The sequence below is a fragment of the Ylistrum balloti genome, unplaced genomic scaffold (genome assembly GCF_031769215.1).
Source record: "Ylistrum balloti isolate Yb309-2 unplaced genomic scaffold, AGI_CSIRO_Ybal_v1 Utg369676, whole genome shotgun sequence".
NCBI lineage: Eukaryota > Metazoa > Mollusca > Bivalvia > Pectinida > Pectinidae > Ylistrum > Ylistrum balloti.
In genome coordinates, this window is record NW_026781919.1 from 1,050,907 (window position 1) to 1,071,244 (window position 20,338).

The following is a 20,338-nucleotide window of genomic DNA, read 5'->3' on the forward strand; positions in this document are numbered from 1 at the left end:
TAATACCATCTGTAATCTTATCATGTCCAAATTGTTCAATAATTTAGAATCGATTGATTAAATTTTTAATTCTGATTACACTTAGCTCAGGTACCAACTTTCCCCAAAGAGTGATATTTCTTGATCACATTCAAACATAAAATAACCTTTCACAACAGCCAATATCATGTTACCCCTAAACTCAATGAGCTAATCTTCAGTAATATTTGTGTAGACTTACCATACTTCTAGCACCATCGTCATCTCTTCGCCTGCGACTTCTATAGCTCCGGGTCATCCTATAAAATACAAACAGATTAGATCCATTTCCAGGTGTTGCTGCCTTAACATTATAGTGTGCACTGTGTGATAGCTTTCACCCCATGACTTGATAATACGCCCATCAAATGTTATCATCTATATCAGGAAGACAAAATAATGTAAGTATCCAGCATTTGCTTTCCAATCCTTCATTTAAACCAAAAAATCCTATAAAATATTGTCTTGTAAAGTTCAAATCGCTTGAATCAGGAGAAAGACTTTGTGTCCCTCTGGCTTATGCTAGTGTTCACTTTATCCACACAATCTATTAGTTCCTCTCGTGGTAGATTCAATACCACTTGTCTACTTCACAATGGTTGTATTTGGCTGTGATGGAAAGGCAGTCACTTTATCAACCCCCTTGAGGACAGTAGAAATTGTCCAACTTCTCTTCAAACTACAATCTCAGAATAAAGCAGTCAATATTCTGTTTATTTGCTGGCTAAACCAATCAGTATTCTGTTTATTTGCTGGCTAAACCAATCAATATTCTGTTTATTTGCTGGTTTCATCACCCTACCAATAGCCAGGTCATTTTAAGGTGTGGTATCCTTGCAGCATTTGTTGGCTATCTAACTGACATAGACCCTAAAATTTGGGAATACTACACAATGTTGAAAAGGGGGCAAATTTTGGCCTACTATGAGAAAGAGAAATTGAAGAGTCCTATTGGTCAGATTGAAAACAAAATAGCATAAAAGTATATGACATACATGAAGATTAAATGAAATAAAATATGACAATAATGCTGAGGTGAGATTGAGATTTCTTTTTCATGATGGCATGATTTGAAAATATGTTAAGAAAATTTGCTTATCCCCCCCCCCCCCAACCATCCTCACCCCTTTCCTATTTTGGGGAAATTTCCCCAAGTTTTCATTACAATTTACATCTATTCAGAGGGGAAAACATAACACTTAGAGAATGCTACCAATTTCCCAAGGCAAAATTGATTAGACAAACCCTTGAATAAACAAAAGGGAGTGAGGAACCACACACTTCAACCTTCATTTGAGATAAAGTTAGACAAAACTCCCAACTCCAAAAGCTTTGAATAACCGTGACAGTAAACCAGGACTGTATGTGCTTGTTTACTGAGCTTATTGGACCATGAACAGCCAGGGTCAGTTTGAGGTGAGGTCTTCTTGAAATAGTTGGTAGCTGTCTCACTGAACAACATACAGGAGGCCTGTCGCATGCCATTCAGAGCAATTATGTAAAGGACAAATTGGAAGTGTTGAATTATACACATTGGATCCTCTAATCTGGCATATAACAAAACATTAACAGGTATCGCATGAAAACTTATTTCCTGACCATTAAATACACAAGAGGCAGGCCTCCGTACCAGTTATCATCAAGCCCAACAAGTTTTTGTAAAATCAATTAAAATCTAAAATGTGAAAAAATCAACATCAAGATAGCAAGAATGAAGAAATAGATCACATTATTCAGTTGGTTAATGATTCCAGTCTCAGAAGTAAGGTTAATTCTTACCGTTGTGATAAATTATCCGATTGTCTACTATTGACTGTGATATTGGAATTATTGTCCGTAACAGGTTGTTGTGTTTGTTGCTGAACTGTTGAATGCACCATATGAGAGTGGTTCATATTAGAGTTATCTCCCCTACGCCCTTCACGTTGAAATGGGGAATGATGCCCCGATATCTGTGAATTGTCAGAATTGCGGGGACTTGTGCGGTGACTACCACCACCACCACTCCCGCCTCCTGTGTTGTCACCACGGCGATCCATTGATCCTCCTGAAGGTCCCTGTTGGCGGTCCTGATTCGGACGGTTATCTGAATGCATACGGTGCTCTTGGTTAAGACGAACAGGTCGCTGGTTTCTACTGTAAAAAGATACAAGAATTAACAGGAATTAATTTTTTGATCATCTGTTTCCATTTTGACATCTCAGTAAAAATGATTTGGGTAGGAGGGTAAAAATGACAAGACAATTTTGCTTGTTTATATTTGAAACTTCTCAATTATTCTTTGGTTTCCACTAGTCTCTGAATCCTGTTTCAACTAAAAAGTACTGACATTGATTTCCTTACCATTCCCACACTGAGAACATTTTGTATTATGCAAATTACATAAAACATCCATGACACATTTTAATAATAGCAATGATAACATCAAAAATTGCTCAAAAGTCAGCACCCCGAAGTAAGCTCTTCTTATATTTTTTCAAATAACCATTTACCATGAGTCGACTTTTTAGGTTATTATCTGAAATGAGACATTATATTACCTGTTTCTGTTGACATTGTTGTACTGGTGTCGTGACGGCCCTGAGTTCAGCTTAGCTACACTTGTGGCCTGGTATCCATTGATAGCCAACACCTACAACAGGATAAGAACCATTAGTAACATAAAATATTAGTCCTGGTGTGTCAGTATTGCTGTTAGTGTGAGGGAAACAAAAAGAAAAGCAGAAAAACTTTCTCAGTGTTATGATTCTAGTAGACCATTCAAGCTTAAACTAGTCCCTTCCTGCAAATACAATACTTATATCAATTACAAATGATCTTTTCAAATCAATTGGATCAACGTTATCTGTAGTCTTTTCAACTATTCATTTGTGTGTCCCACTTATCAACACTTCAGAAAATTCCACTGATTGAAATAAAAGACTTCAGAAAATCCTTTTAAAATACTTTACCACAGAAAATTTCACTGTTCAAAATTAATGACTGAAGTAAATACTACTTCAGAAATATTTTACCTCAGAAAATCTACAATTTAAAATAACTGACTTCAGAAAATTCCACTTATTAAATAAATTATGGTTATACCAGAAATCATCAGAATCCATGGCAATTTGTAATGTTTTCCCTGCATCAGTGAAAGTCAAAATTATAAGGAATATACATGTCTAAAATTAATGTCGTTCAGGACCTTAACACACAATTGTCAAAATGAGAGTACAGAACCTATTTCATCCAAATCTTTCACCACCTGTCCAAGACTTATCTCTATATAAAGGGCATCCTCATCATACTTTACATTATCTTTAATTTAAATTCACATTCATCCTGAGCATTCTCTATAAAAATTCATAAATATTCTTAAAATTCATCCCCAGTGATCTTTAAATATCCCAAAATGCATCAATTTCATCCTTTGCATTTCTTCTGAAAGATGAGTAAATATCCAAAAATTTGTCCTCAATTATTCTGATGCCAGACCTGTAAATATCCTAAAATATGCCCTCAGTTATTCTGATGCCAGACCAGTAAATATCCTAAAATATGCCCTCAATGATTCCGATGCCAGACCTGTAAATATCCTAAAATATGCCCTCAGTTATTCTGATGCCAGACCTGTAAATATCCTAAAATATGCCCTTAGTGATTCTGATGCCAGATCTGTAAATATCATAAAATACACCCTCAGTGATTCGTGAAAGTTCTTTTTAAAAAAATAAATTTGATAAGTTATGCCTTCAACAATATTTAACAGTGCACAGTTGCGGTTAAAGGGAATGGGCAGGAAATAATGGTGAAGGTGGGATCTTTAAAGAAAAGTGGACAACAAGTACAGGGAAGACAACAGTGATACAGGGACATCATGTGCAAGGTTTTGTAATAAGGCTGCAATATTTGCCTATGCACACAATATCACAATACAGAACACACGATCTAGGAGCTCTAGGAAGAAAGTATCCTTGATGTCCTACCGCATGGACATTTATTATATCTTACACAAATAACCTACACTACCTGTTCACTGACTACCGCTAACCAACCCATAAAGTATGTACATCATTTTATGAAGAAAATTCAACTGTATGACTGACATAAAACTTTCAATGACACACAAATGTAAGGTTATGGTATATACATGAACACAACTAAATTGACATGAACACAAGTCTATGAACATGAACAACTGAATCAACATGAACACAAGTGTTGGTACATGAACACAACTAAATTGACATGAACACAAGTGTAGGTACATGAACACAACTAAATTGACATGGACACAAGTGTAGGTACATGAACACAACTAAATTGACATGAACACAAGTGTAGGTACATGAACACAACTGTATGTACATGGACACAAGTGTAGGTACATGAACACAACTGTATGTACATGAACACAACAGTATGTACATGAACATGAACACAACAGTATGTACATGAACACAACAGTATGTACATGAACACAACAGTATGTACATGAACACAACAGTATGTACATGGACACAAGTGTAGGTACATGAACACAACAGTATGTACATGAACACAACAGTATGTACATGGACACAAGTGTAGGTACATGAACATAACTGAATGTACATGGACACAAGTGTAGGTACATGAACATAACTGAATCAACATGAACACAACAGCATGTACATGAACACAACAGTATGTACATGAACACCACTGAATCAACATGGACACGATTGTATGAAACATGATTAGACAGGGTTACATGTATAAATGACCTATACCTATGTATAAAATGCTAAAATTTTAGAGAAACTTTATGGTACATACAAGACACATTTATCTGCATGTTTTTTTTTAACAACAGAATATGATACAAAACACATCTACAACACTACAAGATTTCTTTTCATTTCAACCAGTTAAGTCTTCACATAAACTGAACTTTTTTAAAATTTGCCTTTTTTTAAAATTTGTCTTTCTTTAAAACTGATAATGAAAGCAAATATCTTTGGCATTATATAAACATCACATTTTGTTTGATAAAAATTATCAATGATTTTAAAATAGATTTATTTTGGACAAAGAACACACATACTTAACCAGATTATCCATGTCGCTGTATTTTTTAAGTAGCAACCAGTATACATCATAAATAAATGATACATAAACCCCCCAGTATTAAGTGAAGCAATTTCTAAACAAATAATATTAATGTTTTCAATTGGGAAATTTTGAAAAGTGTTAAATGTAGTTGAATATATCATTATAAAATATTTAACGAATGCTTCCAGATTTGTAAACAAAACCTTCAGTTGATATTTGGTTAAACATAGCCTATTAAAAGCTTCATCAGCCTGGTTGAAAGGAAAGACAGCCTATGTTACACCTATGCATCCCGCCCTCCTGTTCAATTTACTATATATAATAATACAATGGTACAGCCAAAATCTCAACCTCAAGTTTAAAATGACAAACCTCTTTCATCAAAACCTGCCCCATCTCAGTCAAGGTAACTACGTGAGCCTGTTCCTACAGTCAGTTCAAAATATGAAACAAAACCCAGAAATCATGAGTTATGTCCCTTTCACCCCTTTCATGGGAATATATATATATAATAATACAGGGATGAAAGGGGAAAATAATCATACATTCTGATAAAAGTAACATGTCCCAATAATATATAGCAAATTTGGAAATATTTTACATTTAATTTCTTAAAAATAGTTAAATAACAAAAATTTTGCTGCATCATTATAACATGTAAATAGCTGGTACCCATTTTAAAATTTATCAAATGGATTCCTGAATTTGCTATATTTTCCTAAAATCTGCAATGCGTTTTGTTTGCTTTATATTAGCCACTTTATGCCCCTCTCAACTTTTGTTAAATCATTTTTACACACTTAAAACTGGATATTATTAACTCCAAACAGCATTAGTAGTAGAAACAAAGGTGCCTTAATTCACATCAGGACATCGTTATCAAGAGCATGGTGTAAAAGTCAAACAAGATGTACTATGAATTGAGACATATCCCAGCAAATAGGTTTTCACAGAAATTATGATACCAAAATCTTCTGTCTTTACTGGAATTTATCTACATTTTGTCATCCATGGAATTTTTGTAACTTTTACTAAATTTTTCAAGTGATGAAACTATAACCAGAAACTAGCTTTTTTCAAGTCCTTTTCAAGAATTAGTACACTAATTGTGATTCCTCTATCTACTGCTGATCAAGGAATATTCACCAGCAATTTGAATGGGTATCAGAATAGTGGAAATTTAATCATTGTGGACATGTTATTTCACAAAATATAAAAAACTACCATTCACATAAAGATATCACTGTGAAATAGTCTAGGGGAATAGAAATGCGAAAATAACAAGTCACAAACAATGTTTTACAGTAAACATAGTGATTGATATCTTTCAACCAAAATGATAAAACTAAGTGAAGTGGGCCTGAATCTATCTCCCAAAGTAACTATTGAAAGATTGAGGGGATGGAGGGGTGGGGGACCGTCTTGAGAGGAATTAAAATATTTGTAATATTCTCAATTCACAGTAACATCAGTGAACATATGCAACTACTGCAGCCATGATTAAATCAATGTGGTTTTGGAGTAACAATAACCCTTTCATCTCTATGTTTCCAAGTAGGACTCTTCACAGCTTTGGCTTGCATCAGTCGCATGAAGTCTATTGGGGTGGAGGAGGAGGAAGAGGAGGGAGGCGTAATTACCATACTGGGATCCAGTAGAGTCGGACTAGTTACATTTGTATGCCATGATGGCAGCAGGGCAGCGTTGGGGAAAAATGGAAGAGTCTGAAAAACAATCAAGCTTTTATTATTAATGTGGATTAATTTTAATAATCAGTCCAAACAAAGCTGCTCTGAAAGTTTTTATCATCATTCTTTATCAAATCTAGGAAGTGGTGGGACACAAGTCGGGGATGGTAGGTTTGAGGTTTATTTACCATTGACTCAGGGTTCACCTGTGAAGGCTTCAATGGAATCTACTATCTCCAATTTGCTGTGTCCAACCACTTCCTAGACTTATTATTACCCCGAGTGGAACCCCCTGAATACCCTGGGGTATCCTAGTGGTGGATGACTGAACATCACTGAACCCTAAACCACCGGCGTTGGCTCTCTCTTTGGATTTTTATCATTCTATACTGATCAGTTTTACTAATAGACAATATACAACAACAAAGCTAACTGAACTCATTTTCAAACTTGGCTATGTATTATCCACAAATCAGAGTTAGCCACAATTTAACATGAAAATGGATGCTTATGCATTTTGTAAAAGAAAATAAAATCTCACTTCATTCCTTCACTGCAATAAAAGTGATATCTTTATGATTAGAGAGGTCTGTCTTCAATAAATAAAGATATCTCACTTCATACTTTCACTTCAGTAAGACTGATATTTATATGATTTTTACATTTAGAAAACTTTCAGTGATCAATTACAACAACAAAACACTTTAACTTAATATTTCTGCCTCATTATTAGAGCACTATGCGATTTTTACATTTAGAAAACTTTCAGTGATCAATTACAACAACAAAACACTTTAACTTAATATTTCTGCCTCATTATTAGAGCACTATGCGACTACATAAATGGATAAACTCTAATTTTTGTGAAAAAATGTGAAAATATTTTTGACATTTCTTCACTCAGGAAATTACAATTATTAGCTAAGGAAACAACCAGATTTTGGCTGTCAATATCAACTGTACGTACTTGCTGACCATTGATGTATGGTGTCATTATGGACACCTGTTGCTGCACCTGGTACTGGGTCTGTTGTTGTGTTTGTTGTTGTGACTGTTGCTGAGCAGCCTGATCTGCCTGTGAGACAGGAACAGCCGGAGGGGAGGTCACTACCCCTGTTTGTTGCTGCTGTTGTTGCTGTTGTTGTTGTACGGCCTGCTGTTGCTGGTGATACTGGGGTCTGTATCCATTACGTGGATACGTCATCCGTATCAGTGGCTTAGCTTTGATTCTGGCCTGAAATAACAATCGCATCACACGGTCAATTTAACGGTCAAGAATAGAGAAATTTTAGGAAACAAAGTCATAAAGAAAGAATAATTATCACTGTTAATACTGATGTGAAAATATCAACAAAACTTAACAAAATATAATGGTAGCCACTAAATATTAGAAAGACATAACTTTTGCAGCAAAGGAAATAATGCTTCGAGTAAAAACAGCTTTGGTAAAAAAAATACTCTTTATAGACATCTACAAAAACAGCTTCGGTAAAAAAAAACTCTTTATAGACATCTACAAAAACAGCTTCGGTAAAAAAATACTCTTTATAGACATCTACAAAAACAGCTTTGGTAAAAAAAATACTCTTTATAGACATCTACAAAAACAGCTTCGGTAAAAAAAAACTCTTTATAGACATCTACAAAAACAGCTTCGGTAAAAAAAATACTCTTTATAGACATCTACAAAAACAGCTTCGGTAAAAAAAATACTCTTTATAGAGATCTCTGAAGTAAATATCTTCCAATACTTTTCCAAGGATTTTTTTTTAACTTAAAAAAAAAACCCATCACTTTTGTACTTAATGAAGGCTATCCTGCTTTTTCAGGGGCTGGCTGAATTTTCACTTAAATAATTCCTCTTTTGTAGGCATAAAAATGAATCTTCTTGTAGAGCACATTGGTCGTGTTAATCACTTAAACTATTATCTTCCCTTGACTACACATTCCTAAAATACAATTTCTTATCAAAGTACATGTAGCTACTTTTGATGTAGACAATGACCATCAGTAATAGACCTAAACTTTGATCAAGAAACATCCTAGGATGATCAATAAATTCTGGGCAATTCTGAAGTCCTAGTCAGGAATGTACACCTTACCAGTATAGGTTTATTGAGGAAGGTGCACTGTTCCTCTCGTAGGTACTGGTACGCCTGCTGGGCACTTGCATCGGAGTCAAACGTCACATACCAGCTATCATTGGCTGCAAACTCACAGCTCACAAACCTTGGACAATTCTCCCCGTTGAACAAGTTTTTCACATCCTGTACAATATTCAAATATGTTTGAGACAATTTATCCTACCAATATTTTTCCCAGACAGTTTTCCCTGTTGAACAAAGTTTTCACCACCTGTGACAGTCCAAAATTCTGAATAAATACCTATCAACATTTTTTTTCCCTTTTCATCAAATATGGACTAATTGGAAAAGAAAGAGAAAAATCTGTTACAATTTGACGAAAGTAAACCAGAATTAATGCAGCTTGGTTCAACACATTGTCAACACAAAACTTTATGTGAGGGGTGTCAAAACAGGCCCAAGTGTGTCTCCCAATACACTTAGATAGAAAGACATTTACGGAAAATTAATGTGTTTTGCACATTGGTCAAAGAGTTTCGAGTTTAACTAAAATTGTCAGCAATTAATGAATATCCCCTTCCTCTATCTGGTCATTGGCGATTTCACTTCGACTTTGAAAGTAAATCCCAAGTGAACTAAAGATGGTTTTTAGTACCCAGTACTCATTTGTAAAAGTATCTCCGAGACAAAAACATTCAATTCATAACTATAACAAAAATTAATCCTTTACATATCTCCCCAAAAAGAATATACTGTAATTTAAACATTTCCTTTTAACTGTCTTTCAGCAGTACAGTGCTGATCTTTGTTCCCCTACACACTAAAGGTTTGACATGCTGAGCTCTGTATTACCTCTAAAGGTGTAGACTCAGGAATCTCACGGAGTATCACTATACAGCGATTATGGTTCGGACGAACCTTTTCACACTTTCCATCTACCTCAAGTACTTGAACATTTGGTAGCTCTGTAAGATAACACAGAAATATATTACTGCTTATTAAGTAGTTAAAAATTACCACTTATATCAAGATATCACATAAATTACACAAAATTGGAATTTTTAATCCTTTTTAACTTTAATATTCTCTCTCATGAATTCATTCATCAACACAATGGGATTTCCATTCTATTTTTAGCCTCTCTTATTCCCTCAACTTCTGCTTTAATTTGATACTCACCTTTTAGTAATTCTGTAATAAGATCAAGGTCATTTGTGAGCTGCTGAATTTGCTGGAGGTTGGCAACAGTTGCTATGGGAACATACTGGTCAGCGTCCATCTGAGACTGAAGGTAACGGTCACTAGCCAGACTTTCTCTGTTGAAAGAAACAGTCAGTTTAGTATTTGGACAAAATGTAATTCTGCCTACAGGTCAAAACAACCAACAAAGACAAATAACATGTTTAGGAGGGTAATTAATGATGGAAGTCAGTTGAAATTGCAACAAAGCACTTACAACAGTTAATTGCATGTAATTGTTATTAGTGACAGACTGGTTTATGGTAGTCTCCCATGACAGTGACAAACCTGTTTATGGTAGTCTAACTGACAGTGACAGACCTGTTTATGGTATTCTCCCCGACAGTGACAGACCTGTTTATGGTAGTGTGACAGTTACAGACCTGTTTATGGTATTCTCCCCGACAGTGACAGTCTCACTGACAGTGACAGACCTGTTTATGGTAGTCTCCCTGACAGTGACAGAACTGTTTATTGTATTCTCCCCGACAGTGACAGACCTGTCTATGGTATTCTCCCCGACAGTGACAGACCTGTTTATGGTAGTCTGACAGTGACAGACCTGTTTATGGTAGTCTCATTGACAGTGACAGAACTGTTTATGGTAGTCTAACTGACAGCGACAGGCCTGTTTATGGTAGTCTCACTGACAGTGACAGACCTGTTTATGGTAGTCTGACAGTGACAGACCTGCTTATGGTATTCTCCCCGACAGCGACAGACCTGTCTATGGTATTCTCCCCGACAGCGAGTCTCACTGACAGTGACAGACCTGTTTATGGTAGTCTCCCTGACAGTGACAGACCTGTTTATGGTAGTCTGACAGTGACAGACCTGCTTATGGTATTCTCCCTGACAGCGACAGACCCGTCTATGGTATTCTCCCCGACAGCGAGTCTCACTGACAGTGACAGACCTGTTTATGGTAGTCTCCCTGACAGTGACAGACCTGTTTATGGTAGTCTGACAGCGACAGACCTGTCTATGGTATTCTCCCCGACAGTGACAAACCTGTTTATGGTAGTCTGACAGTGACAGACCTGTTAATGATAGTCTCACTGACAGTGACAGAACTGTTTATGGTAGTCTCACTGACAGTGACAGACCTGTTTATGGTAGTCTCACTGACAGTGACAGACCTGTTTATGGTAGTCTCACTGACAGTGACAGAACTGTTTATGGTAGTCTCACTGACAGTGACAGACCTGTTTATGGTAGTCTCACTGACAGTGACAGACCTGTTTATGGTAGCTGAAAGTGCCAGTTTATGGTAGTCTTCCTGACAGTGACAGACCTGTTTATGGTAGTCTCACTGACAGTGGCAGGCCTGTTTATGGTAGTCTCACTGACAGTGACAGACCTGTTTATGGTAGTGTAACTGACAGTGACAGACCTGTTTATGGTATTCTCCCCGACAGTGACAGACCTGTCTTTGGTAGTCTGACAGTGACAGACCTGTTTATGGTAGTCTCACTGACAGCGACAGGCCTGTTTATGGTAGTCTCACTGACAGTGACAGACCTGTTTATGGTAGTCTCACTGACAGTGACAGACCTGTTTATGGTAGTCTCACCGACAGTGACAGACCTGTTTATGGTAGTCTGACAGTGACAGACCTGCTTATGGTATTCTCCCCGACAGCGACAGACCTGTCTATGGTATTCTCCCTGACAGTGAGTCTCACTGACAGTGACAGACCTGTTTATGGTAGTCTCCCTGACAGTGACAGACCTGTTTATGGTAGTCTCCCTGACAGTGACAGACCTGTCTATGGTATTCTCCCCGACAGTAACAGACCTGTTTATGGTAGTCTGACAGTGACAGACCTGTTAATGGTAGTCTCACTGACAGTGACAGAACTGTCTATGGTAGTCTCACTGACAGTGACAGACCTGTTTATGGTAGTCTTACTGACAGTGACAGACCTGTTTATGGTAGTCTCCCTGAAAGTGACAGACCTGTTTATGGTAGTCTTCCTGACAGTGACAGACCTGTTTATGGTAGTCTCACTGACAGCGACAGGCCTGTTTATGGTAGTCTCACTGACAGTGACAGACCTGTTTATGGTAGTCTTACTGACAGTGACAGACCTGTTTATGGTAGTCTTCCTGACAGTGACAGACCTGTTTATGGTAGTCTCACTGACAGTGACAGAACTGTTTATAGTAGTCTCACTGACAGTGACAGACCTGTTTATGGTAGTCTCACTGACAGTGACAGACCTGTTTATGGTAGTCTCACTGACAGTGACAGAACTGTTTATGGTAGTCTCACTGACAGTGACAGACCTGTTTATGGTAGTCTCACTCACAGTGACAGACCTGTTTATGGTAGTCTCCCTGAAAGTGTCAGACCAGTTTATGGTAGTCTTCTTGACAGTGACAGACCTGTTTATGGTAGTCTCACTGACAGCGACAGGCCTGTTTATGGTAGTCTCACTGACAGTGACAGACCTGTTGATGGTAGTCTTACTGACAGTGACAGACTTGTTTATGGCAGTCTTACTGACAGTGACAGACTTGTTTATGGTAGTCTTCCTGACAGTGACAGACCTGTTTATGGTAGTCTCCCTGTTTATGAGTCTCACTGACAGTAACAGACCTGTTGATGGTAGTCTTACTGACAGTGACAGACTTGTTTATGGTAGTCTTCCTGACAGTGACAGACCTGTTTATGGTAGTCTCCCTGTCAGTGACAGACCTGTTTATGGTAGTCACCCTGAAAGTAACAGACCTGTTTATGGTAGTCTCCCTGTCAGTGACAGACCTGTTTATGGTAGTCACCCTGAAAGTAACAGACCTGTTTATGGTAGTCTTCCTGACAGTGACAGACCTGTTTATGGTAGTCTCACTGACAGCGACAGGCCTGTTTATGGTAGTCTCACTGACAGTGACAGACCTGTTGATGGTAGTCTTACTGACAGTGACAGACTTGTTTATGGTAGTCTTCCTGACAGTGACAGACCTGTTTATGGTAGTCTCCCTGTCAGTGACAGACCTGTTTATGGTAGTCTTCCTGTCAGTGACAGACCTGTTTATGGTAGTCACCCTGTCAGTGACAGACCTGTTTATGGTAGTCACCCTGAAAGTAACAGACCTGTTTATGGTAGTCTTCCTGACAGTGACAGACCTGTTTATGGTAGTCTCCCTGTCAGTGACAGACCTGTTTATGGTAGTCACCCTGAAAGTAACAGACCTGTTTATGGTAGTCTTCCTGACAGTGACAGACCTGTTTATGGTAGTCTCCCTGTCAGTGACAGACCTGTTTATGGTAGTCACCCTGAAAGTAACAGACCTGTTTATGGTAGTCTCCCTGTCAGTGACAGACTTGTTTATAATAAGCTCCCTTGGAGCAACAGAAATTTCTGCCAAGTGGTGAATGACTTACCTAGAGAAACAGTTCTCTAGCTGTTCTTTCAGCATCTGTCGCAGCTGGTCCTCTGTCACATTGCTAGCATTGGCAATGTTGTCTTCCACATCTATAACATAGCAAATCAATTATTAACTGATGAGATATACATTCTACGTTCAAAACAGAATTTTAAGAATGGAGAGTCTTTGTTACACCTTTCTTCTATTTTGAAAAATTGAACGCTTTTAAAGAATTGAGTTTACAATTGTCTTGCTAAGCACATGACTTTGGTAATATCCCTATAACTGACAAGAAAATTGTTCATCAAGAAACAAGATAATCTATTCAAAGTAAACAAAAAATCAAAGATAAAATTTACCATTATGTCCCACTATACGTTCTGCGAGGAATGACTTAAGACTATTTGCAAAATCTATGCACATTTTAAGTTGAAATATTTCTGCTTCGTCTGAGAGTACTGATGCTTGAATGCAAAACTACCCACATATAACACGATATTGATGGAATATCCTATCTGTTTCACAAAAATTGTCTGGTTTCAATGTTTCTATGTTACTGAAAGAGTATTGATATGTGACCTGTTACAATTCCCTTCACAAGAATTCACCTTTACCCTACGGACAAGGTACTCCACTTACCAGTGATGCTGTTCTCTGTAGAGAAAGCTGTGACGATGGGAACCTGGTTGTCAATGTAACCGGAGGAGACCTCACTGGAGAGGGGGGACTCTGCTGGAGTATCAGCCCCTCCCAGCTCTCCTTTTCCTAAGTCACCATTGGCATGCTGGTACTCTGTAAAAACATTTCACACATTTAATTATTACTGGTGCCATTTTTATGAAAGGGGATACAATAAATGTTACTTCAGACAATTAATGTCTTTCTCATTTATTTCTAATAATTGCGTAAATAAAACAAATAAATTTGCTGTTTGTTGGCAATGATCTACTATTATTGGTATTTTACTGCTGGATTATATTTCTAGTGCTTTAACTGCTGAAAGTATAACACTTGTTTACTACTTTTGAATATGATTACACTATCCACAGTTTCTGTATGTTGTTAGCAAGGCAATTATTCTCAATGTGCAAATTCATGATTTTGCTAATTTGCTAAAAAGTGATAATGCGCTAAATTTTGACTGCATTAAATGAAGTCCGTTTATCAGCAATTATTTTGGCGTCATAAAAAATTTGTAACGTATGCTCCTTTTGAACATATTTCCAAATCTTGCTTGCTGAATTAAACTTCAAATATATCAGATGAAAGTTCCTCAAACAAGGATATAACTACCACAAACATCTTGTAATATTATGAAATATTTGATCGCAGTTTCTATTTTAAGTCTCATTTGGTATGGACACCACACCATGTTTTGATATCCATTGTCAAGGTGACGTATTTTCACTAGCAAAAATAAATGTTGAAATATCTGTTTTGATCAATGTTATGAGACAACAGGCATAGATTAAGGTTCTAAAGATCGATAAAATGTTTTTACTTTTCAGAAATGTACATTAATTTACATTTGCAACATTTTGAAAACATTAGCACCTTGACGTAACATTTTGCGTAATAAGTATTACGTCCAAAGATATTCTTAGAATGACGTTCATTTGTGTATCATTTCCGCCTTGTGGTTGTTTATATCCTCACAGAAGTGGTTGGTGTCCTGATAATAGCAAATGCAGTGTAAAACCTCTGAACATGTTTTAAAGAAATTTAATCATTTAGTATTTGTATTAATTGTGTCATAATGTTATGTCCCTGACACTGAAACTATAGCAATTTATCTCTTATTACGAGACTGGTTTTACAACATTCTGTTAGAGGTGCGAATCATAGATTGGTTTCTGGTTGTATAATATGCATCTGCACTACACCAATGCAGAAGATTACCTATACACTGGAGTGGCAGTGATGCAAGTCCAATATTACATCCAGGACAATGGAGTAATATGTAAGCCAACCATTAAATATGTTGTATGAAATGACATTATTTATCGGGAACAAATCCAATATTACAATATCAATGAATATTTGATATACTTTGCCGCAAAATAATAGTTGAAGATCGACCATCAATATTGTTTGATGCATTTTATTATCCATTGTTACTTCCTAATGAATTGTTCTCAGATATAACCTATGTTTGATTCTTAGCCTCATAGAATACATGAAACCCAAAATATATAATAAAGACCTTTTTACACTTAACGTATGGTGGGTGGCTCAGTGTTAACGCACTCGCCTTTCACCTAGCCGACCGGCGTTCGATTCCCGGAACGGACGTGAAAAGGTAAGGGGTCACCTGCCCGACCAGGTGGGTTTTCCCCGGGTACTCCGGTTTCCTCCCACAAAAAGACCACTCATGCGCTTACATCCGGGCCAACAAGAGTGATTAGTACAAGTTGACATAACTTGTTTCGCAATTGTTGTAAAACAAATAAAGTTTATATTTAATGGTGGATAAGAAGCATGTGGCATATATCAATAATTGTTTATTGGATCTGCAGGACACAATTTAGTTTCTTTATTACGTCTTTCCATACTGCAATAGATTTACTACTTTGATGATGAAGTATGCAGAGACAATACTCAATGTAGAGCAACTTAGCAGGACATTACTTTTAACACTAAGATTTTCTGGTGTATGACAGGTGTATCAAATCTTTTTTTTTCTAAATATATCTGGAATGTAACATGGACTCAGATTCTGAACTTGATGTAAGGCAGGACACAATAACTGCGATTGGTGAATAAAATCACTGTCAAGATATAAAATTCTTTTAACACTATTTTGAAAATCTTTTTAGATATTATTTATTCAGTTGTGATATAGAAAAAAAAAAATGCATCTTTCATCTATTAGTACCCAAACAAGAGGCCCCAAGGGCCTTAACCGTCACCTGTATCACAATGCTTCTTGTATCATATCATAGAAATGATTTTGTTAAAAAAGTATTATAACCTTAATTATATTGTACACATAATGCAAATGTAAGTTGTGTATACATTAACTGTTGTCCCATGCTAAGGCTTTTTACCAAGTTTGAATTAAATGAAATTACACTCAAGATTTGAATTTTCCTATATAAAATCTTCCATCCAAGAACAGTAAAATATCTGTGAAATTTTAATCAATTTGACCCTTTTTGGCCAGGACCCTCAGGTCTCTGGGGGTTAGGGACCATACAATTTACAATTTTGGTGCACCTTTAAAGCCATGGAAAGTTTTTCGTAAAATTTCATTGAAATAAATTAAAGAGTTTTCCAGAAGAGTGAAAATATTAAAAGTTTACCACACACAACACATGATGCTGGACAAATGAGATAAGCAACATGTTGTGAGTTATATTGACAGGACATGTGGATAAAATCACAGTTCTATGTGCCAGCATTAGCAATTAATAATTCCTAAAATCTGTACGAGAGATAAATGATCAGCTCTCCTCTTGTACCCACCATCATTTGCATTGATTCCATCCCAAGCTGATGCGTCCGGCAAAGGGTTGGATGTGCTGGTTTTACTGCTGAGTGAGAAGACTGTAGCATTTGGATTTAGACCAGCAGCTGTCTTTGGTGTGACCTAAAAGAAAGGACAAATTTGATAAAAATCATTACAATCAGATATATGGAAACAAACAGATAATGTTGGGACTGTTCTAACATTACGACTAAGTCAATGTAGGCACAGATTAGGAAGAAACCTCCCCATTTTCTACAGAGGATCCTATATACTTACTCAAAGTGCAGTCAAAACTGTCTACGAAGGCCACAGAAGAGAGAAAAGTAGCCTCAGTAGGCAGGTGGCCTCTATACAGAGGCTGAAGTACTAGGAGTATTCGGGACCATGACCTTCATAGACAGGTGACAATCACATAAGAATTGCATTATAGAGCCTGTTATAGACAGGCAACCTTTATAGACAGGAATGTGTTTTAGGCAGATGACCTTTATAGACAGGAATCTGTTATAGGCAGATGACCTTTATAGACAGGAATGTGTTATATACAGGAATATGTTATAGACAGATGACCTTTATAGACAGGAATGTGTTATAGGCAGATGACCTTTATAGACAGGAATCTGTTATAGGCAGATGACCTTTATAGACAGGAATATGTTATAGACAGATGACCTTTATAGACAAGAATCTGTCCTAGGAAATAAACTGGCAAGTGGCCTTTAAAGAACGTGAATCTGTTATATGAAGGTGCGGCAGGGATAACTGTCTTTATACTTTTAAACGAAGTTTGTAACAGTTACGCAGCTTCTTCTGTGAATTCAAATTGGTTTCAATTATATTTTTATGCAAATAGCATGGATTTTATTTTTTCCTTAGAAAAATCATTATGCTGTATTTCACTGTGTGCACAAGTAGTTAACTGAACAATGCAAGATATGAAAATCTTGAATCTAGTTATTTGAAATCTATGTTTCTCTCGCTCAAATTTTTTGTCAATGGAATCATTCCGTTAACACCAGACCAACAGCTTCTTCTATTGATTGGGTTACGTAAATGTTTCATCAATGGAGAAGCCTGCTCTCAACAGCATTATGTCGCTATTCAATGGAAAATCTTGTAATTGAGTCGTGTTTTAAATCTAAAATAACTGCCGCAAAGACCTACACATCACAGGACAGGAAGTGTTGGTCTGTGGTCTAGTTAATTTGTTAGCGCGTGTAAATGATCAGAGTGGGCTAATAATAGAGAATATGTATCCAATCATTCCGTAATAATCAATAAGCTGTGTGTAGAAATAGAACTCGAGGCCGATGGATAGATAGACAGGAGTCCGTGTTTAACCAGATCCACGCCCCCACATCCTCTATGTTTCTTAGCCATCTCCCAAATGTCTTCACTGCCAGCAGGCTCTACCTTCCTAATGATATCTATAACTGGAGCTGCTGGCCATTGATTGTTGATCAGCAATGTAAGCAAGTTCTGTATCAAAATACATCCAAATAAGAAAAGCTTATCATCATCCTTTCCTTCCCTCTGTAAATCAGTTACCTCAGACTAGTAATGACATCTGGACTTGAAAGTGATTTTGTTACAAATCCTACCTTCATTGTAATTTTTGCACTAGACAACCTGTCTATATTGGCCGCTTAAGTGAACACAAAATAGGCTTTTTAAAGAGCCGTTTGATAACGAGCCATATAGGGAATCAAAAATAGTTTTTTTTTAAATAGGTGCTCTTTATACAGAGGTTCAATTACTGAAAATTGTTTTACATTTAAGTCTTTATTTAGCGGCTATCAATTGCATGACATTCAGAACCAATACAAGACAGGTTTGACTGCATTTATTGAAGCATGTATTAAGTATAACTTCAATACATTGTCAGTTCTGGATACTTTTCTATCTCATATAACCAATTTATCTTAAATCTTTTCAGAAGTGTAAACATGTCTTGTTAAGAGATTTTATAAATATTATATACAGTAAAACTTGTCTTAAAGGTCACCTTTCTATAAAGCCCACTTTTCTCTGCTCCACTGAGTGTCTCTATAGACAAAATTCACAGTGTAGAGGTATATCAATACTTATTCTACAATGATTGACAAACAAATAATTTCAAGTTACATCAATCATTGTTGTTGGCTTACATGCCCAAAAGGTGTGAGAGGACACCAGATTACCTAAGGACAAGAGAGACATGACCCTTAATGGTCATTTGACAATCGACGAATAGATGAACAAACCACAGAATTTGCAGATGTGATCTGACAAATCTAATGAATTCCAATGATATTTCAGACTTCATTTGGTTTAAATTCATTCAAGCATTAAGGAAGAGTAGCGTGTTGATACAAAATCATTGATTAACTTTCCCATTAGGGACCCACCCCAAAGTCCCTAGGCATCAAAATCAAATTTCTGAATATAAGAAATGTTTCTCCACTCTCAATGATATTCTAGACCAAATTTGGTTGAATCCATTTAAGCATTAAGAAAGAGTAGCACTTTGAAGCAAAATATTGTCTAATTTCCCTTTTCAGGGCCCTGCCCCTAAATCCCTTGGGGTTAAATAAAATTTCAGAATTTAAGAAATAATTGCCTATCCTAACTGATGAACTTGTTGAAATCCACCAAGGCAGAAAAGTAGAAGTAGGGTTTTAAAGCTAATTTCAGCATCTCCCCTTTGGGGCCCTGTCCCTTGACCCCTAGTGGTCGAATCAAAATATGAATACTCTCACCCAATGATGCATCAGACCAAATTAGGTTGAAATCCACCAAGGTATGAAAGAGGAATAGGTTTGTAACAAGAGACAGTTAATGCACGCTGCATGGTGACAGTGGACAATGCACGATAGCAATATGTCATTTTAACCCTTCAGGTCAGATGACCTAAAAATACTCTCGAGAGGATAAATAACATTCTATATTGAATCAATCATGCTATAAACATCAGATGCTAACCTCCAACAGCACAGCAACAAGTCTGTTACTCAACACTGTTATCACTTCACAAATCTCATTTTACAAGATATATCATTATGAAATATTCACAAAAAATAAAACAATTTCCCAGAGAGTAAATAACCAAATACTCCCTCAGGTTTGAAACAAGACTAAAATGCATCTCAGATTTCAAGTATAACATATTGATGGAATAAAAACCTGTCAGAAATTTTGTATACCAAGACAATTATGGTTATTAACTCTCACTCTATACTCCCCTTATTAGTACCAGGTTTGTTTAATTTCCTCATTGGCCGCCATTAATGACAAATTATATGGCTTCGTGCGTCAACAGATGAAATTAACTTTTCTGTATCAAATGGCAATACACTATCCAAATAGATAGCTTGCAGGACATCTTTTTTCACAGTGGTATTTCTGCTGTCAAAT

General features: G+C 36.6%; 1 protein-coding gene across 1 annotated transcript in view; it reads right to left on the bottom strand.

Annotated features, from left to right (window-relative positions):
• LOC132563939 (la-related protein 4-like) overlaps positions 1-20,338 on the bottom strand; it is a 71,408-nt gene that overhangs the window by 12,250 nt on the left and 38,820 nt on the right. Inside the window, exons 4-14 of the mRNA XM_060228699.1 lie at positions 16,942-17,065; positions 14,116-14,268; positions 13,493-13,583; positions 10,046-10,182; positions 9,719-9,831; positions 8,885-9,049; positions 7,750-8,016; positions 6,735-6,818; positions 2,559-2,650; positions 1,798-2,154; positions 221-278 (exon numbers count right to left, since the gene is read on the bottom strand). Coding sequence (XP_060084682.1) covers positions 221-278; positions 1,798-2,154; positions 2,559-2,650; positions 6,735-6,818; positions 7,750-8,016; positions 8,885-9,049; positions 9,719-9,831; positions 10,046-10,182; positions 13,493-13,583; positions 14,116-14,268; positions 16,942-17,065 — 1,641 coding nt within the window. The remainder of the gene's footprint in view (positions 1-220; positions 279-1,797; positions 2,155-2,558; positions 2,651-6,734; positions 6,819-7,749; positions 8,017-8,884; positions 9,050-9,718; positions 9,832-10,045; positions 10,183-13,492; positions 13,584-14,115; positions 14,269-16,941; positions 17,066-20,338) is intronic.